This window comes from Apodemus sylvaticus, chromosome 9 (assembly GCF_947179515.1).
Source record: "Apodemus sylvaticus chromosome 9, mApoSyl1.1, whole genome shotgun sequence".
Classification (NCBI taxonomy): domain Eukaryota; kingdom Metazoa; phylum Chordata; class Mammalia; order Rodentia; family Muridae; genus Apodemus; species Apodemus sylvaticus.
In genome coordinates this window covers 106,332,839-106,358,304 of record NC_067480.1, presented here as the reverse complement: position 1 = coordinate 106,358,304, position 25,466 = coordinate 106,332,839, and the positions used below count along the sequence as shown (strand labels likewise).

At 42.0% G+C, this 25,466-nt stretch overlaps 1 protein-coding gene across 1 annotated transcript in view; it reads right to left on the bottom strand.

The window, feature by feature from the left end:
- The window catches only part of C9H2orf92 (chromosome 9 C2orf92 homolog), a 49,535-nt gene that overhangs the window by 15,557 nt on the left and 8,512 nt on the right, over positions 1-25,466 (bottom strand). The window contains exons 4-5 of the mRNA XM_052193722.1: positions 24,531-24,614; positions 13,718-13,819 (exon numbers count right to left, since the gene is read on the bottom strand). Coding sequence (XP_052049682.1) covers positions 13,718-13,819; positions 24,531-24,614 — 186 coding nt within the window. The remainder of the gene's footprint in view (positions 1-13,717; positions 13,820-24,530; positions 24,615-25,466) is intronic.

Here is a 25,466-nt window from a genome sequence, read left to right as displayed (position 1 = left end):
TTAAAATTTTTAAGTGAAAGATTTTGAAAAGTTGTTAGGATAAATGAATTGGCTAAGACATTGCTTTAAGCTTGCTACAGGAGGATTTAAGCCTCTGATGTTCTCAAGGTGGATGAGAAACTACTTGGAGGAAACTACTGTAAGCATTTGTAAATAGTTTATGTTATCTGTTCACTGCCATTCCTTGACAAAGAAAACATTAATGTAAAATGTCTCCAAATAAAGTTTTAACATCCTCCAATAAAGATTTGGTGTGATAATAAAGTGTTGCAAGATAAAAATCATAAAAATATTTTAAAAGTAATGTCTTATGAGCCTGATGAAACATTTGTTCCTTGTTTCAAACAGCAATCAAATTGATTATTATTGATAGTTAATCTAATACATGGCAAGCCTTTTTAGGCAAAATTGATAATTGTTATCCAAAAGATAATTTGTTAAAATTTGCTTCCATACATGGTTTTATATTTCTATACATGCATCCCATAAAAAATACATCTACTATGGGAGTAAAGTTCATATAATTGGATCACATGATTATTCTTTTGCGTTTCCCCCTTGCTTAAGCACAGATAATTGAATTGGATGCTGTAGCTGCTATTTTTAAAAATGTTAAAAATCAAGCTTTTAATTGTATATTCATAATAAATATATCTATAGCTCATAGCTTACAATTGCTTAAAATTGTTCCTTTTTTAATTCTGCTAATTCTTTTTTTTTTTTTTTTTTGGTTTTCAAGACAGGGTTACTCTGTGTATCCTTGGCTGTCCTGGAACTCACTCTGCACACCAGGCTGGCCTCAAACTCAGAAATCTGCCTGCCTCTGCCTCCCAAGTGCTGGATTAAAGGTGTGCACTACCTGCCCAGCTGTATTCTGCTAATTCTTAAATTTTATAATTTTTTTTTTTTTTTTTTTGGTTTTTTGGATTTGGTTTTTTCGAAAAAGGGTTTCTCTCTATAGCTCTGGCTGTCCTGGAGCTCACTCTGTAGGCCAGGCTGGCCTCGAACTCAGAAATCTGCCTGTCTCTGCCTCCCAGAGTGCTGGGATTACAGGCGTGCACCTCTACCACCCGGCTTTACAATTATTTATACAAGTACAATTCAAGTTAAGAAAAGATATGTTCTTTAAATGACTGTCCTCTGGACATTTGAGAGCTGATCCAGGGACTGGAGAGATGGCTCAGCCATTAAAGGCTAGCCTCACAACCAAAAATATAAGAGTCCATTCCCTGAAACCACATGGTGGCTCACAACTACCTGTAATGAGATCTGACACCCTCTTCTGCTGTGTCTGAAGAAGTTACAGTATACTTTATATAATAAATTAATAAATTTTTAAAAAAAGAGCTCATTCTCGATTGCCAGGACAAGACCCTTTGAGGTAAGGTCACAAGAGATTTATATCCCAGACAGACTATAGGCCTTACATAGGAAAAATTAGCCATACAATCATATTCTTTACATCATCAAAATAATAATGGCTTGAAATAATTTTATATTTTTAGAAAATGTACACATCAAATTACAAAGACTTGTTCTTGGTGTCCTTAGTTTCTACCTGTACCACATAATGGTGTTAATTCTAGAGGACTAAATTAATTATTACAGATAAATGATACTCATATTTCTAATTTTAGAAAATAAAAATATGTACATGTGACTAATGACACATTTTTTAGGCTTTCTAGTTGCAACTGCTTTAACAGGAAAAGCAACTAAAAATGCTATGTTTATTTTCTATACTTACATAGTTATTGCCTATATTATTGGCTATGCTTAGTGTTTCAACTTAAATTAAAACAGACAATGGAACTGGCTATTTAATAAACAAAAGTCATCAAACATTTGAGATGTCTTTGACAATTTAATTCTTTATTATCCTCAAGGACAAGGTAATATGGAAATTTTAAAACAATATCTTCTTTAAAAAGAGGGGAATTATATCCCCGTGCATATTATTTAAATTATGCTTGTATATTTTAAAAAAAAATTAAAATTTGGATGCCAAGGAACTCGTTGCTGAGTGTCTATAGTAGCATCCTATAACTAAGCATCGTGACGCCTAGGTGAGATGGAAGAATTCACTTACTGGCATATGACATGATCCTGACTTAATACTGGGGAAGAAGGCATGTCTAGGTTTTTTCCACAGAATGCTGCAGAAGCATGCTAGCTGCCAGAATGATTGCTGTGGTGCTGAAGATAATGCTGACTATGGGCTTGCTCAGTGCCCAGACAAGGGTAACAGAAAAGCTATATTGGGTATATGTTCTTGACCTCCTTTAATTGTCAAATGTCCCAGATTAGATAAACTGCCTTGCTTCAAGCTTCTAGAACTCATGGGACAGAGAAATTAGAGACTGTTAACCTAACTTAGAAAGATTAATCTAAAGGAGTTGTTATAATAACTCTCCTCTTTCCTTTAATGTGATCAGTTTACTCAATCATGGAATGGTCTAGAAATAAATCCAATATTGCAGATTCCTATTATAAAAATGGCTAACAGGGGAGGGGCAAAAAAATGGCTAATAATCTTTATCAGCCGGCTTATCTGGTGCTTACCTAAAAAAAAAAAAAAAAAAAAAAAGGACAGTCTCTGTTGATTCTCAAAGCTACCTCTTCCACTCTAGAGGTTAGCCTTTGTTTCTGAGAGCTGCTAATTTGCAACTGAATTGAATACCTTGGGCCTTCCTGAGACAAATCAAAGCAGTTTCCCTCTTAATCTCTTATTTTGTGTTTCAAACAGATTGAGTGGTTTCTTTCAGACACAACTCAGCAGCTCACCAGGACAATTTTCATCACTATGTAGAAAGGTGTGCTGTAAGGGCCAGTCAGTCAAAGACACTTACAGGGCCTTTGCTTACACAAGTGGGTCTCCTTCATGGAGCCACATAGAACTCAGATCTGCTTACAATCTGACATGGGCACCAGGGAGAGGTGCAAGGCCAAGCACTGCAGGGGGAGGACCATGTTTTCTGTCTCTGAGTCCGCTGGAAGCACACCTGATTGCATAGAGGTTGGTGTCCAGAGGCAGTCCTCAAAATAACAAGGAAGCCTAAAACCTCTCATCCACAAAAGACACTATAAAATACTTAAGAGGAATCAAAGTCCCTGTTTCCCCTTCCTGGTTGAGGTCCACTGTCTTTTGACGGATGTTTATCCACTTGTTTGCTACCTCCTCATCTTCAAATTTAAAAAAAGGGAGGAATTGTGCCCTCCCCCAGCCTTTGAGTGGAATTTTCCAACCTGGGACTAGCTACTATTTCTCAACCTTTGAAGTTCTGGCCCATTGTTCTCCAAAGAACCTAGAGCTTCCTGTGAATACCTGAGAGCCCACTAGTTAAGACCTGATGCTACCCTGGGACAGAGCACTGGAATCAAGATGAAGTCCTTTTGTCTGCCAGACTTACAGTTTACAGAATCAAGCAGGCTACCCACTGAGCAGTGTGGAACAGTGCAGCCAACACCCACAGAGCAGACTTTCAACTTTGGGAGGAGAGTCTTGCCCCAAAACCTAAAATTGTGAGACCCCCCCCAAATAAAATTTGAGTCTTGAGAAAAAAATCCAGTCTCAGCTACCTGTGTTTCCCATGTCACCCTGTTTCCTATCCTCAGCTCTCCTTTCAGGAAACCCAAACTGTTCATATGTAGCCGCAGGTGGCTATAAGGAACTTCCTTCAGATTTGAGATGAAATATCAAGTTTGTACCAGGGGAGCTGAGCTCAACAGGGCACCTCACCCAAACTAGTGTAACAATAGAGGGCAAGAAACAAGCGCCCATATTTAAAAACTATCTCATACTCTGAATGCTTTAGAAGGGGAAACATTGTCTCTGTTGCTCTTCAATGACAAGTATTTTGAGTACATCATCAGTCCATTCAGTCAAAGGCAGGATGACTGGAGACAGAGCTCCCCACCCCAGGAACACTGAGGTAAGTGTCTAAAGATAGCACATGGAGAATGTTGCTCTGGCTGATGCCTGCAAAACAAAATGCCAGCCAGATTTACCTGGGATCCCTGTCTTCCTCCATTTGTGGACCAGCACTGCCCTCTGCTGGGCTCTAGACTTGCACCTTGTTATTTAACCATGCCCTGGAAAGGAAACCCACATGGAGTAACAATGTGGCCAGGCAAAGTAACAATGTTGCCACACTAGTTACAATACTGCCAGGCCCCACAGCTCTGGAGACGAAATGGGCAAATGAAGAAGAAAACGCCTACAGCTGACAGCCAGTGAGTGCTCACTCTGTTGTCACAGTAGTGAATACTATTGTGCTAGTCACACCCAGATTCATCTATACAATAACATTCAGATCAGCACTTCATATACCCTAATGCCTCCATGAGACCAAGTCTAGCCTGTACCAAACAGAGCTATAATCTGCCTTACTGTGATTTCAAACACCATGGACTACGGGAATGACGACTATCAGGGTCAGTGAGATGACACACATGCAGATACTCAATATACCCATAAAATACATAAATCTTGAAAAACAAACCTTCCACCACAAATAGAAATTGAAGTATTCATTCTCAGTGTGTGTAGATCTATGTGTATATGTCCGTATGTGTTTAGGTAGTGTAGATTGATAGATAGATAGATAGATAGATAGATAGATAGATAGATAGATAGATAGATAGATAGATAAATAGATGGATAGATGGATAGATAGATGGATAGATGGATAGATGGATAGATGGATATATAGGTGGTAGATAAAAAGATAGATGATAGATTGATTGATGATAGATTATTGATAGATAAAAGATTGACAGACAGACAGACAGACCAACAGACAGATAATCTTTCTTGTTTTTTGTTTTTTGTTGTTTTGCTTTTTGTTTTGTTTTTTTGAGACAGGGTTTCTCTTTGTAGCCCTGGCTGTCCTGGAACTCACTCTGTAGACCAGGCTGGCCTCTAACTCAGAAATCTGCCTGCCTCTGCCTCCCAAGTGTTGGGATTACAGGCATGTACCACCACACCCGGCACTTATATAATCTTTCTTATAACAGTCCTATAACTTCTATCTTACTTAGGAAACATTACAAGCATTTCCCTCTCAGAGCGGTATTACTCAAAGCGTAATTGTATTTCCACTGCTCATAAAGATTCTCTTGGAGATAGTAAAAATGTAAATAGTGTGAGTGAGAGACTGTAATTTGTAAAGAAAAAAGCCATATCTACAGATGCCATCTCTCTCTCTCTCTCTCTCTCTCTCTCTCTCTCTCTCTCTCTCTCTCTCTCTCTCTCTCTTTCTCTCTCTCTCACACACACACACACACACACTCATATTAATATACAAGATCAGAGTAAGGTCCAGTCTTAGTTTGCTTCTCTGGTGCTATGATAAGCATCATGGTTGAGAACACCTTGGAGAACAAAGGGGTTTGTGTGGCTCGCAGCTCACAGTTCATCACCATGGGAAGCCAAGGCAGGGACATGAGGGCAGGACTGACTGAGGCAGAGAGCACAGAGGCCTGCTGCTTGCTCACTTGCCCTTTTACACAAGCCAGGACCACCTGCCCAGGGCTGGCACTGCCCTCTAGGCCCTCCTGAGTTGGTTATAATCAAGAAACTATCCCCCCACCAGACATGCCCATGATTCAATCTGATGCGGGCAATCCCTCAGTCAAAGTTCCCTCTTTCCAGATGACCCAAGTTTATGACAGGATGACAAAAGTCAACCAGCACAAATATACTAGAACAAGAAATAACTGTACATAAACCAGTTTTCTTATCAACACATAGAAAATAGCAGCATATAGAATAATGGGGAAATCTTCACTTACAATAACAACACAGCAAAGCATAATTTAGCAAAAAATGCATATATACACATAAAGATATATACACACATTATATATACACAGATAGATATACATATACATACATAGACAGATACATATAAATATATACATACATATATACTCACAGATGTGACTGATAGATGATATAGATAGACAGACAGGCAGACAGGCAGACAGACATACAATGACATAAACATACATATAACTATATATAAATAGGGAACACACTGAAGAAGGTAAAGACATGCTTGAAAATGAGTCCATAACATCTCCATTTCTAGCCTGGGGTGATTCAACAAACACTGGTTTTAACAAAATGACAGAGAAAAGAACAAACAAGCTTTTAATAAAGTTAGACAGGTTGGTAATTACGCTCAGACAGAAAAATTATTATACAAAATAGCCAGAAAACCACTAGAGGTAGGAGAGACCAGAAACTATAAAGGGAGCTGGTCCCACAGGATGTTCAAGCAAAATATTTCAGCCTCCTGTGGGAGACCAAACTGTGGGAAACCAGACTTTCAACAGCTCCCCACCCTGAGAATCCACTGACTCTTTGTCAGAGCTGAACCACCCCCTCCTTCACACAAGGCTGATCATGAGAATCAATTGGTCCTTATCTTGACTGAACACCTGGGGTTGTCTAGGGGGAACCAGCATTCCAGAAAAACTGCTAGATGTTTTAGCATTCTCCTTCAGCCCCTCCCTACTTCCTCTCACTGTGTGTTCATAACCAGGCTTTCAGCCTTCCATTAAACAGACCTTGACAAGACAACCCTTTGCTTGGTCTCGCTCCCTTTTCTCGCCTGTTTCTCTTTCAGGCTTGGTCCTCCTCGACCTCCCCCCCCCACCCCCCGAATAACTAGGTCCCGTGGGACGGTATAAGTGGCCCTCAACATGGGGCTTGAGGTACAAACCTTCCCCGGACGGAAACCACCCCCTGGAGAAGGCCACCGCGGCTAAGAAGCCATTTGGAGGAGCACTCTCACCACTCATGAGAAAGAGTTGTCCTCGGTAAGCTGACATTTCTCCGTCCCAAAGGAATGGCCATACATTGTCTAAAGAAGTGGTCTTCATCAGAGACCTGAAAGCTTCTCTCAGGGAAAGGGGAGTTAGAGTTAAAAAGAAAGATTTGCTAAAATTTATTTTCATAGATCACACATGCCCCTGGTTTATCATTGATGGGCCAGAGATCCACCGTAAAAATAAATGGCAAAAAGTAGGTCGAGAATTAAATGAAAAATTGACCAGTCAGGGCCCCGATGCTGTCCCTGCAACTGTTTTTCCTTACTGGGGACTCATTTGTGATGTAGTGGAAGGCACGACTGAGGATCCTGATAAACAGCAACTTTTGTTGGTTGCTTAATATTGCCTCTGCCCCTTGTCTTGGGCAGCCTCAATGACCTCTCTTTCCTCCAAAAAGAACTCTTCAAAACCTTCCTTGGTCATTATAGAATGTCTGAGGCCCCACCACCCACTCCCCTGGCTTCTCTTTATCCTCCTCTCCCGATGAGCCCATCCCCTTCTGATATGCCATTAATTAATCCAGTCTTTAAGAGACCCCCGGGGAGGAAGCCAACTTGGAGGAGAAAGCTGTCAGCAGAAGATCCCCTGAAAAAATTTCTTCTCTCCACCAAATGATAGCTGCAGAGAGCAAGTAGCCCTCTTAAAGGAGCTACGAGACTTAGAGGGACAAATGGTCACTCTAACTTCAAGATTTATTTCAAAGACAAATACCTAGAAAAAGCCAGAGCCAAAACAAGCCCCTTGACTTTAAAATTTTAGAAAAATTAAAGTCCGCAGTCACAGCCTATGGGCAGACTGCTCCCTTCACTTCAGCACTTAGACTCTTCCACTGAGGGCTGGCTGACACCTGAGGAATTTATCCAGCTGGCCCGAGCTGAGCTCTCTGAGGGAGAAAATGTTCTTTGGAAGTCAGAGGCTGCTGAGGCGGCTGGAGAAATCAAAAGTAAAAACCGCTCATGGGCAGAATGTAAGTCCTAGACTGCAAAGAAATTCCTGGGCTCTCCTCCCCTCCCACCTCTCTCCACATGGTCATAGCCAGTCTCTACTTATCTATACTCACTCTCTGCCTTTCTCTGTCTCCATTACCCCATTAACTTTCATCCTCTGTTCTGAATAAACTTGATTCTATACCATGTCTGTGTGTGTGTGTGTTCGCCTAGGCACCCCCCCCCCCTTCCCTACACCACCATATATCACATTCTCTAAACCTCTTTCTCTTTTTATGAACCCAATAGGGGTTAAAAAACAGGGCACTATGGAGTAACTATCAGTGGTTGCCACTGTTCCTCTCCTCCCTTCTCTGGCAGAATTCCCAGAAGAAAAAGAAGATAAGGAGTTAAATCTTAAACAAGAGAAAAAGCAGGTTTCAGAAAAGCATTTTTTCCACCTGCTGGACGTGGTATCAAAAAAAGAAAAAAAAATGGTTAAAAGCTATTTCAAAACTCTCCTGGGGAGGAGAGGAAAATGGGAGACGTCCTGTTTCCTCTCTGAAACCTACTGGAGATCTCCTTAGTTCTGGTTAAGATATTTGGATCTCTTTGGGACATCAAGTTCTCTCTCTGTCTGTTGTCTGTCTTTGGTGCACCAAAACCTGTCCACCTATGTATCAATTTATGTTTGTCTATTGTTTTGATTGGCTGAATGATTGTTGTTTTTATGTTTTATGTTAAAAAATGGTTTTAAAAAATGTTATCTGTTGGCAGTCCTGTCAGTCACAGCTTACACAGAAGGGGCTGATTTAAGGTGCCTCATATTCTTAAGTAGGAGTCAAACACTGCTGGAGAAGAAACTGCTTCTTAAAGGGCCAGCAGTCTTAACCTCTAGGACAAGTGGGAATGGTTAATTCTCCTAGAAAAATTTCTACCATGGTGACTGTAGTGGCTATTCCTGGTTGTCAACTTGACTATATCTGGAATGAACTACAGTCTAGAATTGGAAGGCTCACCTATGATCCTAATTTGGAGGCTCAGAGATGTAAGTTTCGGACCTGGATCTTGGCATGAAGATCTTGAAGCATAGTGGCTAAGACAAGGGGATCTCCGAGTTCAAGATCATTTGGGATTAAAGGCATGGATGCACACGCCTTTAATCTGGGCCACACCCTCTGTTGGAGACCCACATGCCAATAATCTGGGCCACACCCTCTGTTGGAGACCTACAGCCTTTAATCTGGGCTACACCCTCAGCTGGAGATATATAAGCACATTGGAAGAAGGAAGACTCTCTCTCACTCTTCCTTGCCGGCTTGCCTCATGGGACTAAGAAACTGCTAGATCCTTGGACTTCCATCCACAGCTGCTGCTGATCATTGTTGGGAAGTTGGACTATAGTCTGTAAGTCATTGACAAATTCCCTAACTATATAAAGACTATCCATAGGTTCTGTGACTCTAGAGAACGCAAACTAATACTAAAACTAATAAACTAGTTATGTCAGCCAGCCCTCAGTGGAAGATTCTAAGTGCTGAAGTGAAGGGAGCAGTCTACCCATAGGCTGTGACTGCGGACTTTAATTTCTTGGTCATGATGTTTGTGCAGGAATAGAAACCCTGACTAAGACAGTGATGATTGTGTTCAAAGTACTTTATTCCCCTGAAATTACAGCTGTAAAAAATGTATTTGGTTTAAATTTATGAGATTTGTATGATCGCTTCATTTTTATTTCTAATTAGTCTTAAAGGTATAAATGTTTTACATGTCTTAACTATAGAGTATTGGCTCATAAGTTATTGGACATGATTTAAATATATATATAATGATGGTAACAAAAGGTAACTTTAAAACTGATAATTTAGGGTTAAAGCTATAATTTAGGGTTAAGCAGCACGTGACATGACACAACCCAAGAAAAACAGACCTCTGAGATATTTCTAAATTGGCATAATGTTTTATGTGGTTCTTATCCTAGAAATCAGACTTATAAAAAACAAGATTTAAAATAATGTCTCTTCAATAAGTTACACTGTCATACATTCAAACACACAAGATGATGGACAAACTTTGCAGTATGAAAGTAATGTGTTTGCCATTCATTTTAAGGGGAAAAGATTGTTTAAAAATGGGTTTTGATTTCAAAAAGTTGTAGTTATGCTTTGATATTACAGGTTCCTTTTGTTATTTGACCTTCATACAGTAGGGTCTGGTTACAGGCTACTCCTTGCAAGACCGGTGGGTATAGGTCTGGCCTTAGAGATAATAAACTCAGATCAGAAGATTTACATTTGAGTTAATACAAAGCTCAGAGCTGCCTTGGCAAAGGCTTGAGAGATGCAGCTTTCGTCTTGCAGGCCTCACCTAGAGAGTTTCTGGCCAAAAGAACATTTTTAACAGATTCATGTTGATGTGGTTCAAAATAAAGTTCAAACTTAGATCTATGAAAGTTTAATAAGGCTATGTAGAAATTATAAAGGCATAAAATTTGGCATGCCTACTACATACAAAACTATTATATATTTAAAGGGTTGTTGTTTGTGCATATTGATAATTATAAAAGCATTTACATCTAACTTTAAAAGAGCATAAGCTAACTTTAAAAAAAACAATAAAATAATTTCATTAGAAAGTTCTTTCTCAAGAAATGGCTTGCTCTTATCAATGGGCTTTAAAATTTTAAGAAAATGATTTTCAAAAGGTGTTAAGATAAAATTTTTGGCTAAGACACTGCTTTAAAGTTTGCCATTTAAGCCTCTGATGTTCTCAAGATAGATGCAAAATAAATATTGAGAGACATAACTTGGAGAAAGCTACCAAAGGTATTTGTTAACAGTTTATGATATGTGTTCACTTCCTTAACAAAAAGAACATTAATGTAAAATCTCTCCAAATAAGGTTTTGACATCCTCCAATAAAGATTTGGTATAATAATAAAGTGTTACAAAATAAAATCATAAAAATATTTTTAAAAGGAATGTTTTAAGAGCATGATGAAATGTTTATTCCTTATTTTAAACAATTAATTAATTGTTAATCTATTACATGACAAGCCTTTTTTGACAAAATTAATAATTGTTATCTAAAAGATAAATTGTTAAAAATTTGCCTATATAGATATTTTTATATTGTTATAGATTTATACATGCATCCTATAAAAATGCATCTACTATGGGAGTAAAGCTCATATAATTAGATCACATGTTTATTCTTTTGAGTGTCCCCTTGCTTCAGCACAGATAATTGAATTGGGTGCTATAGCTTTTCTTTTTAAAATGTTAAAAATCAAACTTTTGATTTATATAATATATATATATCATGGCTTACAATTGCTTGAAATTGTTTCTTTTTTAATGCTACTAATTCTTAACTTTTACAATTATTTATACAAATACAATTCAAAAAATTAATCAAAAAATATACATATGACTATTGACAGTTTTTCAAGCTTTCTAGTTATAACTGTTTTACATATGTTATTTTTTTAATATTTTTATTTTCTATATTCTTTGTTTACATTCCAAATGATTTCCCCTTTCCCAGATCCCCCCTCCCCATATGTCCCATAAACCTTCTCTCCATCCCTTCTCCAACCACCTCCCTCCTTTTTCTCTGTCCTTATATTCCCTCATATGTTACTTTTTTATACTGAATGTTCCAAATCAGATTAAGACAAATATAACTGATTATTATAGTCAGTCATTTGCAATGTTTTATTAGCAATTTGATATTAGTCAGATTACTGAGATTCCTCATAATTCGCAAAGACAAGATATTATGGAACAGGCCCATAGAACTTTACAACAATATTTTTAGAATAAAAGAGGGGAGAATCACATCTCTATATACCACAAAAATTTTTAAATTTTAATGCCAGGGAACTCTCTGAGTGTAGAGAAGAGGGCATGTTTGTGTTTTTTCTGCAGGATGTGGAAGGAACATGCTAACTTCCAGAGTATGCTAATACTGAGACTTCTCCCTGGCTCTCCACCTTGCTCCCCAGACTTTTGGGGACCCTCATGGGTGTTTTGTTGCTTTCGTAATTTGGTCCCTAGGCCTTTAACAGATTTACCAGTTTTGTTAAATCACAGATTGATTCTGCCTTAAACAGACCAGTTGCAGTCCACTACCATCTGCTAGACATCCAAGACCTCTCTTCCGCCGATGCAGAGAGAGCAGCCGTTGGCCTTCAGTTCTCCACCCTTGCTGCAGACATGGAGCCTTCCTGGTTTTGCAAGCTGTAGAGACGTCAATGACAGAGAGGGTAACCTCCAGCTCCTAATAGTGGCTGAGGGCCATAAGCTGTGGAGTTGCCAATGACGAGAATATTGTGGTGCCACGAGCCAGATGCACACTGCCTATTGGCTGCAGGGTGACTCCATGACGGGATTATTGTGAGTCCACCTGGGCACCCACCACGACCACCAAAGGCCTGATTAAGTCATTAGAGTGGGACATGATGCTGGGAGTGGGTGCCACTCACATAGCCTAAGACAGAGGCCCTTCCCTACTAGGACCTAAAAAGGCCTGGTTACTGCAGAGCTGGATGTGGGTGCAAGCCACATAGTCTAAAACAGGCTCTCCACTGACCCTCTTTTTATGGCCACCCCCCAGCTTCAATAAAGAAAAGAGGGAGAGATGTGGGAGACCAAACTGTGGGAAACCAGACTTTCAACAGCTCCCCACCCTGAGATTCCACTGACTCTTTGTCAGAACTGAACCACCCCCTCCTTCACACAAGGCTGATCATGAGAATCAATTGGTCCTTATCTTGGCTGAACTCCTGGGGTTGTCTAGGGGGAACCAGCATTCCAGAAAAACTGCTAGATGTTTCAAGCCTGCAGTCAGTATCCGCCCCAGATGACCTTCCCTCTTTCTGTGCCTTTAGCATTCTCCCTCAGCCCCTCCCTACTTCCTCTCACTGAGTGTTCATAACCAGACTTTCAGCCTTTCATTAAACAGACCTTGACAAGACAACCCTTTGCTTGGTCTCACTCTCTTTTCTCACCCATTTCTCTTTCAGGCTTGGTCCTCCTCGACCCCTACCCCCCACCCAATAACTAGTTCCTGTGGGATGGGATAGTCTCCCATTAAAATGGTGTGGTGATGTTGCAGAAAGCGATGAACAGGAAGCTCAGACTGAGCCCCAGAGTTGGGGGCAGGGAGTTAGTCCATCATAAAGGAGACTCCTCAGACCACTGTCACTAAGATGGACTTTCTAATAACTGGTGCTGAGACAAGTGGGAGCCACATCAATTATAAAATGGCTGATAGTATATAACAATGTTTACTGAAAAGCCATGTGTCAGATTTGATCACCTTTTCTTGAATGTGGCACCACAAACACAGGTAACAAGGGAAGTGGGCGTTCTGACCCTCAGCCACTCCTTAGCAGGCTCTTGTCTCCAGGCCTCACTCAAGGCTTGTCTAGTTATCAATGGAAGAGATGCCAAGTTAAATTTAATGCATCGGTGAAATGATATTTATAGGAAACCAAGTCAAGGATATTAGAAATACTCATTTTAGCTGGACAGCACACATTATATCCCAGTGCTCAGGAGACAGAAACAGGAATCTCTGACTTTGAGGACAGCCAGAGTGAATTCCAGGACCACCAGGGCGGAAAAACAGAAGAAAAATAAATGGTATTTTAGGGATGTAGGGAAGACCCTTATAGACTCATATATTTGAATGCTTGGTCATCAGGGAGTGGTACTGTTTAAGATTAGACTGCTCTTCTGAAGATCCGGAGTACAAATCTATACTAATACACAACACATCTACACAACACATGTATACAACTACATGGTGGCTCACAATCATCTATAATGAGATCTGATGCCCTCTTCTGGTGCATCTGAATACAGCTACTGTGTACTTACATATAATAATAAATAAATCTAAAAAAGAAAAAGAACATACAAATGTCAATCCAGTGGCGATATACTTGCTTTCATGCATGTCTGTCCATGTGAGTGGCGGAACAGTTGTTCTCGCATCTTCTTCTGGTAAGTATTTTGAATCGCTAGAAAGCACCTGCCACAAATTCTCATCTGAAGAGAAACAAGCAAAAGCACATGATCACACGGCAACATACGTGGGCATATTTTGCATGCACATGTTCAGCACATGCATGGATGCATGAAGGAATGACCTGAGCTCAGTGCATGCAGGACACTGTGCTCTAAGAAGCCATCCTAACTACAGAATCATGACTGCCCCGGATGTCCTGGGCAGAGAGCACCTCCCACCAAGCACAGATGACTAGAAGCTCTGTCCCCTGCCTGATAGGTACAGATACAACTTGCCTTCTTGCCCCTTCTCACTGGGACCCCACACCCCATGACACTCCAGGATTGACACATAAAGACAGCCTGAGGCTATGAGTCAGAGATGAGGCAAAACACGTTAAGTGGACCTTAGGAGTTTTATATATAAAACTCTTACGAGTAGGACTGGAGCGATGGCTCAGTGGCTAAAGCACTGGCTGCCCTTCCAGAGGACCTAGGTTAGATTCCCAGCACCCACGTGGAGGATCACAACCAGTTGTTACTCCAGTTCCAAGAGACATGACACCTTCTTCTAGACTCCTTGGGCACTGCATGCATATGACACACTGAGATACACGCAAGCAAACACTCATACACATGAAATAAAAATAAATCTTTTAAAAACTGGCACTAACGTTTTGGGATTAGCTGGATTTCCTTTTTAATGTTTTAACATCTCCTTCCCTTTTAATCCTTGGAGGCATCCATTTGTCCCCAGAATGTGGCCATTTTACCCCTTTCCTAGGCTTTCTTTGCTAAGCCACAGGAAACAATCATCAAAACTCCCATTCACTCCCCACAGGCTCTGAGACCATTCCTGGCACCAGTGGTTTCCCTTGATGACATTGTCATCTAGTCGAGGCATTGTCTCCACTGCCATTCAGCAATGCCATGTAAATTCCTTTCATATATTTATATTTTCAAAATGCTTCTACAGTAGTAGGTTTCCATATGGCTTTACCTTTCAGTGTCCTCATGTCTCCTCCTTTACCCTGCCCTCCCATCCCCCACCCATTCCACCCTCCTATCTATCTCTACAATGCTGTATTGCCCCATCCTTGGAAGACCTCCCACCTCCCCACTGACCCCTTAGTAGGTACATAACCTCTGTGGTTATTTGAATTGAAACACACATATCTAAAGCTTAAGAGCCAACACTCCCATATAAGAGGAAACATACAGTATTTATTTTGGCATCCTCTATTGATGGAAAAGGAGCTCATGACGAACGCCAGAGAAGCACCATCAGATTCACCATGGAATCAGCAAGTCCTCACTGCACCCTCTCAAGAGCATCCACTTTCCCATAAGTCTCTTAAAAAGATCACTCAAACAAAGTCACGACAGGAAAACCCACTGACTTAACTAACCAGTGCCCACAGGGGCTGGGGAAGACTGAACTGACAACCAGGGAGCCTGCTTGGCACCCGCTCAGCTGTTCATGTGCAATGCTTCAGGTCTTTCACCAGGTTTGGGCATTTCAGTCAGACCCACAGGCCTCTGCTTCTGCGCACTAGGATTGAAGACACGGACCACCACGCCCAGCTGGCCTCTCTGAAATCTCTTGCTTCGCATCCTGGTGTGGTTGATGGTGTCCTGTCTGGTCCTTATGTTGCATTTCCTTATCGTTGTTTCTCTTCTGCTCTTCAGAGCGGATAACTTTAGTGTCTTATCTTCAAGACTCTTGACCCACTTTCTGTCTACTCAGAACTACGGGTGATCTCTTCTAGAGAGTTTTCATGTCTACTGTTTTGTTTGTTTGTTTGTTTTTTTGTTTGTTTTTTGAGACAGGGTTTCTGTCTGTAGACCAGGCTATCCTGGAACTCACAGAGATCCCTGCCTCTGCCTCCTGAGTACTTGGATAAAAGCTGTGTATAAACACTGCCCAGCTATTGCTTTATTTTTTTTTAACTTCACAACTTTCCAAGGCTCCTTTCTCTTTCTCTCCCCTTCCTTCCTTTGGTCCCTCCCTCCCACCCACCTCTGGGTTCTGAGGCAAAGTCTTATTTTATGACCTAAGGCTGGAACTTACACATACACACACACACACATACACACAATCAAACAAACAACATTATTTAATATTTTTTCAAGGTGAATACCAGAAAGATGGCTCAACAGTCAAGAGCACTTAGTAGGGCTGGAGAGATGGCTTCATGGTTAAGAGCACTGACTGCTCTTCCAGAGGTTGTGAGTTCAAATCCCAACAACCACATGGTAGCTCACAATCATCCTTAATGAAAAACAAATTTAAAAAAAAAAACCTTATGGGCCAGAGCGAGCATGGAGCCGGAGTGAAGCAGGGCTGGAGCAAGAGGGAGAAGGAAAGGGGAAGCACTTGATACTCCTGCAGAGGACCTGAGTTTGGTTCCCAGAACCTACATGGCAGCTCACAACCATTTGTAACTCCTGTTCCAGGGGATCTGACACCCTCTTCTGGTTTCCATGGGCACCAGACATGCATGTGATGTCTTGGAAACAGGCAAAACATCCATGTACATAAAATATAAGTTAATTTAAAATTGAAACAACCTTTAAAGGTGTGGGGCTGTAGAGATGGCTCAGTGGCTGAGAGAGCAGCCACATTCAGTTCCCAGCAACCATCTGTATCTCCAGCCCCAGGAGAAATCCAATACCCTTTTCTGGCCTCCTCAGGCCCCAGGCTCTCCCACAGTGCACTGGCATACACAGACAAACCAGCCATATTCAAAAAATAGATATAATTCTGCACTGTGCGCTCAGAATCAAACTCAAGTTCTCTGCAAGTGGCAAGAACTTTTAGTTGCTACACAATCTCTGCAGATCTCCACATTAATTTCTGAGACAGTTTCTCACTAGACTTCATAAATTGATTATAGGTACTAGCCAACAGACCTCAAGGATTCTGCCTCCCTAGCACTGGATTTCAGGTGCAGGGCACAGTGCCCAGCTTCTTACATGGGTACTGGGGATCTGAACTCAGATCCTTCTATTGTGCAGCAAGCACTTCTACCAGCACAGCTATCTCACCAGCACAAATAATCAGTTTATAATGTGAAAAGCAGTTTGGTGTTAATCAACTTATACTGCAATTCCTTCCCTACAAAAACAATAACATGGAATTGGCTTCATGCCTAATGTAGGCAGCCCACTTCATACCTTGAGTTTTGGGAAGAGAGAGGGAGAAAAAAAAAAAGACCAGTGTGTATTTAAGATCGTAGCCATGTGTGAGTCAAGGCTCTAAAGGGAGACAAATATCAATCTGCTTATCAAAATGGCACTAAAGTGAGGTCTTCTTTGCCACTGTGCAAATATTCTAGAAAAATCTATCAAGAAGGCAGGTTAGGAACTATGCCCTCCCCCAGCCTTTGAGCTGGGTTTTCCAACCTTGGGGCTAGCTACTTTGAAGTTCTGGCCCATTGTTCTCCAAAGAACCTGCAGTTTCCTGTGACTATCTGAGAGCCACTAGCTATCACCTGATGCTACCCTGAGGCAGAGCACTGGAATCAAGGTGAAGTCCTTTGATATGAGAGACTTACAGTTTGCAGAATCAAGCAGGCTACCCACTGAGCAGTGTAGAACAGTGGAGCAAACACCCACAGAGCAGAATTTCAACTCTGGGAGGAGAGTCTTGCCCAAAAACCTTAAATTGTGAGACCCCCCCCCAAATAAAGTTTGAGTCTTGAGCAAGAAATCAAGTATGGACTCCATGTTTCCCTTGCCACCCTGTTTCCTATCCCCAGCTCTCCTTCCAGGGAACCCAAACTGTTCATATGTAGCCACAGGCAGCTACAAGGAACTTCCTTCAGATTTGAGATGAAATATCAAATTTCTACCAGGAAGCTGAGCCCAACAGGGCACCTGGCCCCCACTAGTGTAACAATAGGGGGCAAGAAACAAGCGCCCATATTTAAAAACTATCTCATACTCTGAATGCTTTAGAAGGGGAAACACTGTCTCTGTTGCTCTTCAATGACAAATATTTTGAGTACATCATCAGTCCATTCAGTCAAAGGCAGGATGACTGGAGACAGAGCTCCCCACCCCAGGAACACTGAGGTAAGTGTCTAAAGATAGCACATGGAGGATGTTGCTCTGGCTGATGCCTGCAAAACAAAAGGCCAGCCAGATTTATCTGGGATCCCTGTCTTCCTCTATTTGTGGACCAGCACTGCCCTCTGCTGGGCTCTAGACTTGCACCATGTTATTTAACCATGCCCTGGAAGGGAAACCCACATGGAGTAACAATGTGGCCAGGCAAAGTAACAATGTTGCCACACTAGTTACAATACTGCCAGGCCGCACAGCTCTGGAGTGGGTAAATGCAGAAGAAAACGGCAACAGCTGACAGCCAGTGAGTGCTCACTCTGTTAGCACAGTAGGGATTACTATTGTGCGGGTCACACCAGATCAATTTATAAAATAACATTCAGATCAGCACTTTATATACCCTAATGCCTCCATGGGACCAAACAGAACTATGATCTGTCTTACTGTGATTTCAAACATCATGGACTACAGGAATGATGACTATCAGGGTCAGTGATATGACACAGGTGCAGATACTCAATATACCCATAAAAATATATAAATCTCAAAAAACAAACCTACCACAGCAAATAGAAATTGAAGAATTGGTTCTCATTCATAGATATATGTGCATATGTCTCTATGTCTTTAGGCAGAGAAGGTAGAGGTATAAATGGGAGCTAAATAGACAGAAAGACAGACAGAATCATAGACAGATGATACATAGATGATAGATAAAAGATAGATATATACATAGGTACATAGATTATAGATGAATATGGATGGTAGATAGAAAGATAGATGAGAGTAAGTCCATGTGTAGGGCAACCCCAGCATGCTGGATTAAATAAAATTCCTCTTGCTTTTTGCATCAAAAAAAAGATAGATGATTGATTGATGATAAATAGATGAATAGATAAGATAGGTCAATAGACAGATAGATAGACATAGAGACACATACAGCTTGATATAAATAAGCTGACGAAGACAACGGCATGCTTGAAAATTAGTCCATGATATCCCCATTTCTAGCCTGGGGTGATCCCACACTGGTTTTTCCAAAACGACATAGAAAAGTACAAACAAGTTTTTAATAAAGTTCGACAGGTTGTTGATAAAGCTCAGACAGAAAAACTATTATACAAAATAGCCAGAAAACCACAAGGCATGGGAGGGACCAGAAAGTATAAAGGGAGCTGTCCCACAAGAAGTTCAAGCATAATATCTCAGCCTCTCATTAAAACTGCGTGGTGATGTTGCAGAAGGAGATGAACAGGAAGCTCAGACTGAGCCACAAAGTTGGGGGCAGGGGGTTAGTCCATCATAAAGGAGACTCCTCAGACTATTGTCGCTAAGATGGACTTTCTAATAAATGGTGCTGAGACAACTGGGAGCCACATCAATTATAAAATGGCTGATAGTATATAACAATGTTTACTGAAAAGCCATGTGTCAGATTTGATCACCTTTTCTTGAATGTGGCATCACAAACACAGGTAACAAGGGAAGTGGGCGTTCTGACCCTCACCCACGCCTTAGCAGGCTCTTGTCTCCAGGCCTCGCTCAAAGCTTGTCTAGTTATCAATGGAAGAGATGCCCAGTTAAATTTAATGCATCGGTGAGATATTTATAGGAAGCCAAGTCAAGGATATTAGAAATACTTGTTGGGGTTTTGTGTAAGCTCCACCCCACACCTACCTGGCAATAGCCAGGTATGCCCCGCCCCAGAGATCTGGCCCACTATAAGAGGGGCTACTTGCTCCTCCTCTCCCTCTTTGCTCTCCTCTCTCCCACATACTCTCACATCTCTGCCCCTGGGGCTCTTCCCCCCCCTCCACGTGGTCATGGCCGGCCTCCACTACCTCCTCTCTCTCTCTCTCTCTCTCTCTCTCTACCTCTCTCTCTCTACCACTAACTCCCATCCCCTATTCTGAATAAACTCTATTCTATACCATGTCTGTGTGTGTGTGTGGTCCCTCAGAGGCAGAGGTGCCCAGGCAAGGGCCCGCCTGGACACCTTCCCCCACACCGCCTAGCCACACTCACCTAACTCACTTATATTCTCACCTAACCCCTATATTCCCCATACTTCATCATTCTGCTGAATCCTTAATCATCCTTCAATACTCATTTTAGCTGGACAGCACGCATTGTATCCCAGTGCTCAGATGACAGAAACAGGGGAATCTCTGACTTTGAGGACAGCCAGAGTGAATTCAGAAGAGAAGGATTCAGAATTCAGAAGAATTCAGAAACAGAAGAGAAGGATTTAAAAGGGTATTTGTTGCGATGGAGGGGGAGGGGGAAGACCCCCATAGACTCATGTATTTGAATGCTGGGTCATCAGGGAGTGGTACTGTTTAGGTTAGAGGTGGGGCTTTGTTGAAGGAAGTGTGTCACAGGGAGTGGGCTCTGAGGTTTCAAAAGCCCAAACCAGGCCCGTGTCTCTCCTCTGTGCCTGCTGCCTGCAGGTCCAGATGTAGAACTCTCAGCTACATCTCCAGCACCATGTCTGCCTGTGTGACTTCATGCTCCCTGCTATAGTGATGACAGACTGAGCCTCTGAGCTGTAAGCCAGGCTCAATTAAGTGTTTCCTTTTATAGGAGCTGCTGTGGTGTTTCCTCATAGCAGAGAATACTAAGGGTTTTGGCTTTGTATTACTGATGGTTGGTTTGGGGTTTTTAATAGTTAATTTGTGTGTGTGTGTGTGTGTGTGTGTGTGTGTGTGTGTGTGTGTGTGTGAAGTTATGACATTTATTTGGTGTCAGTGGAGGCCAGAGGAGGATGTCAGATCCCCAGGAACTAAAAGTTACAATTGTGGTAATGAGCTGCCTGGTGTGGGACGTGGGAACTGAACTCAGGACTTCTGAAGAATAGCAAGTGAGCTTACCACAGACCATCTCTCCAGATCTTTCTCTTGTTTTTGGAGACAAGATCTCATGTGGCCTAGGCCAACCTCAATCTCAGTATGCAGTCAAGGAAGGATACAAAACCATATTTTCTCTCTCAAATTATTCAGGTACATGTTTAATGTTATTAATTATAACGTGTGTTTAATGGATGTTATTAATGTTACTCAGGGTTGATTGAGTTATTAATGTTACCAAGAACCCAAACTCTACTAGTAAATGTGTTACTTCCCACTGAGCAGCATCCAGAATGTCAGAACATGCCTGACCCTGCAAACCACAGACTCCATAGTTGATAGAAATTACAGCAATTTAGACACTTTCTTCAGTTTTCCCTTTGGCAGTAACCCATCAGTACCTTTTTTCCAGAACGTTCAGGTCACAGGATAGAAAACCCAATACAACACAGCCTATAAGAACACATGGATAAGCCGGGCTGTGGTGGCGCACGCCTGTAATCCCAGCACTCTGGGAGGCAGAGGCAGGCAGATCTCTGAGTTCGAGGCCAGCCTGGTCTACAGAGTGAGTTCCAGGACACAGAGAAACCCTGTCTCAGGAAAAAAAAAAAAAAAAGAACACATGGATGGGGCTGGAGAGATGGCTCAGTGGTGAAGAGCACTGACTGCTCTTCTGAAGGTCCTGAGTTCAAATCCCAGCAACTACATGGTGGCTCACAACCATCTGTAATGAGATCTGATGCCCTCTTCTGATGTATCTGAAGACAGATACAGTGTAGTTACATATAATAATAGAAAATCTTTAAAAAAAAAGAACACACGAATGTCAAATCCAGTGGCGATATACTTGCCTTCTTTCGAGTCTGTCCATGTGAGCGGCTCAGCGACTGTTCTTACATCTCCTTTCGATAAATAGGTTGAATCATTAGAAATCACCTGCCATAAAATCTCATCTGAAAGAAACAAGCAAAAGCACCTGATCACACGGCAACATACGTGGGCATATTTTGCATGCACATGTTCAGCACATGCATGGATGCATGAAGGAATGACCTGAGCTCAGCGCATGCAGGACACTGTGCTCTAAGAAGCCATCCTAACTACAGAATCATGACTGCCCCGGATGTCCTGGGCAGAGAGCACCTCCCACCAAGCACAGATGACTAGAAGCTCTGTCTCCTGCCTGATATGTGCAGATACAGCTTGCCTTCTTGCCCCTTCTCACTGGGACCCCACACCCCATGACACTCCAGGATTGACACATAAAGACAGCCTGAGGCTATGAGTCAGAGATGAGGCAAAACACGTTAAGTGGACCTTAGGAGTTTTATATATAAAACTCTTACGAGTAGGACTGGAGCGATGGCTCAGTGGCTAAAGCACTGGCTGCCCTTCCAGAGGACCTAGGTTAGATTCCCAGCACCCACGTGGAGGATCACAACCAGTTGTTACTCCAGTTCCAAGAGACATGACACCTTCTTCTAGACTCCTTGGGCACTGCATGCATATGACACACTGAGATACACGCAAGCAAACACTCATACACATGAAATAAAAATAAATCTTTTAAAAACTGGCACTAACGTTTTGGGATTAGCTGGATTTCCTTTGTAATGTTTTAACATCTCCTTCCCTTTTAACCCTTGGAGGCATCCATTTGTCCCCAGAATGTGGCCATTTTACCCCTTTCCTAGGCTTTCTTTGCTAAGCCACAGGAAACAATCATCAAAACTCCCATTCACTCCCCACAGGCTCTGAGACCATTCCTGGCACCAGTGGTTTCCCTTGATGGCATTGTCATCTAGTCGAGGCATTGTCTCCATTGCCATTCAGCAATGCCGTGTAAATTCCTTTCACATATTTATGTTTTCAAAATGCTTCTACAGTAGTAGGTTTCCATGTGGCTTTACCTTTCGGTGTCCCTCATGTCTCCTCCTGTACCCTGCCCTCCCATTCCCCACCCATGCCACCCTCCTATCTCTACAATGCTGTTTTGCCCCATCCTTGGAAGACTCCCCACTGACCCCTTAGTAGGTACATAACCTCTGTGGTTATTTGAATTGAAACACACATATCTAAAGCTTAAGAGCCAACACTCCCATATAAGAAGAAACATACAGTATTTATTTTGGCATCCTCTCTTGATCGAACAGGAGCCCATGAAGACAGTCTGGCTTCTGCATCAGCTCCTGCTTCCTGACCTGCTTGAGTCCAGTTCTGACTTCCTTTTGTGATGAACAGCAATGCAGAAGTGTAAGCTGAATAAACCCTTTCCTCCCTAACTTGCTTCTTGGTCATGATGGTTGTGCAGGAACAGAAACCCTGACAAAGACAAGCATCCACTCCTCTCGATGGCTAAGCCATCTCTTCCGCTCAATAAGCTTCATCTTGCAGCAGATGGTAATTAACACAGAGACCTACAACTGGACAGGGAGAGACCTTGGGGCACTCAGCTCTAAATCAGGTGTCTCTTCCAAAGGGAGCTGTGGAGAAGAGTGGGAGGCAGGATGGGACAGAAGACTCCAAGACGGCATTAGTTTCCATGCACAGGTTTGATGCATGGATGAACTCCATGAGCCTGTGACTGCACACAAATACATGTTCCCGTTCAACCCAGGCAAAATCCCAGCACGTTGCAAAGTTCTATTCCTAACCAAGAAGCTACTTGCAATTGATAGCTGCTCAGAGGAGGGGATCAGTTTTCTTCAATGGAGTGACACTGGGTGTCAGCCATAGTGCAGAACAGGCCCCAGGTTCAAGAGTAGTTGACCAAAATGAAATGGGCACCAAGTGTGTGTGTGTGTGTGTGTGTGTGTGTGTGTGTGTGTTAGGTTGTTTTTTTTTTTAAGAGAGGAAAAAGAACATGAAATTGGGTGGGTATAGAGTTGGAATCTAGGGATAATTAGGAGAGGGGAAAGTATGATTAAAATATATGATGAAATAAATATATAAAAAATAAAAAATAACATCCTTACAATATCATTCTATTAGTATATCTATTTTATATAAATGTTAAAGATTAAATAGGGCAGGGCAGTGGTGGCACATGCCTGTAATCCCAGCACTCTGGGAGGCAGAGGCAAGTGGATTTCTGAGTTCGAGGCCAGTCTGGTCTACAGAGTGAGTTCCAGGACAGCCAGGGCTGTACAGAGAAACCCTGTCTTGAAAAAAACAAAATCAAAAAAACAAAAAACATACAAAAAAAAGATTAAATAGGTTTGATTAATGGAAGTAAGGTTTTATTTTTACATGTCACACTTTATGCCCTTCAGGGAATATATTTATAAAGATAAAAATAAGAGCTTCTAAGGAAAAAAAAAAAAGCAAAAACACATTTCTTGTCAGATCTGCTGATATTTTGGCAAAGAAACAGATTCCTGGAGCTCTTCTACCCTGTCAAGTTACATCTGGATCATCACCTTTCTCAAAAACTGAGGAAGAGTTTTAGAGAGAATGATGAGGCAGCCCTGGAGAGCTGTCAAAAGTCCTAAAGGAAAGGTGGTCTCAATGCCCCCAGGGGTGAGCATTTAGGCAGGACAGCCTGTTCTAGTCCCTCAGCTATTCTCACCTGCTTTGAGAAGCAGAGTCCTTTCTTGGTGTTTCTATTTCCTTTTCTGCTTATTTTCTCAGGACTCCAATATTTAGAGGAACATATTCTAGACACAAGACAACATGCTTAACTTCCCTTTGAAGGAGCAGAACAAGTTACCTCAGAGACAGACAAGGAGTTACCTCAGAGACAACCAAGGAGTTACCTCAGAGAAGCCAAGGAGTTACTTCAGAGACAAGAACACGCAGGAGACTTCTTCAAACATGACCTAAAGTTTTCACAGACTTACCAAATATATTAGCCAAGTATTCATCTTGCTTATGTGAACTTGATACAAAGTCAGAATTGCTGGGGCCATTATGGTGGAGATAGGCTGTGGGAAAACAAACTTCAGTTGTGGTCAAATCTCTTCTGAAATCTATACCTCATCTCTCTAAAGCCCCACTCCTCTGCAAGGCACTTCTACAGGAATATCTCACAACTGGTGTCTTAGTCTCCGTCTCATTGCTGTGAAAAAATTGCTCTGGAAAAAGCAACTTTGGGGAGAAAAGATTTATGTTGGCTTGTGCTTCCAAAAGGATACAGTCTATTACGGTGTAGAAGACACAGAGGCAGGAGCAGGATGTTGGCTGGTGATGTTACATCCATAGTCAGCAAGCAACGAGAGATGTATGCATGCTTTGTACACTGCAGTCCACCTCATACAGCCCACCATCCCCAGCCCAGAAAATGACCCCACCCACATCAATTGATAAAACCAAGACAATCCCTCACAGGCATGCCCAGATGCCTATGCAAAGTTAATGCTGCAAGGTGGAGAAGTAGCCACTGTGACCCCATACTCTCTTCGTCTCAGTGGCACAGGGCATCTATGAAGTATCTGCAAGAGTCTAAAGTTTGGGCCTACAAAGTGGATTGGCAGGTCAGGGCGCTTCTGGCGAGGCCTGAGGAGTTCAATGCCTGAGACCCACATGGTGGAAGGAAAGGGCCCATTCCAGACTTCTGCGTGTACACCATAGCAAAAGCATGCGCCCGCACAGGAAACAAACAAATGTATGTGAAAATATTTTAAACAGAGCCTGACGCTCCAGCACAGGCCGGCAGAGGCCATTTCCCATGGTTTCTTTGCAGACAATAGGCACAAGCCAGTGACTGATGTGTGTGCACACACGGGCTCTAAATCAGAATAAAACTGGTAGAGGGGCCTGGGTGGTGGGTGCCAAAA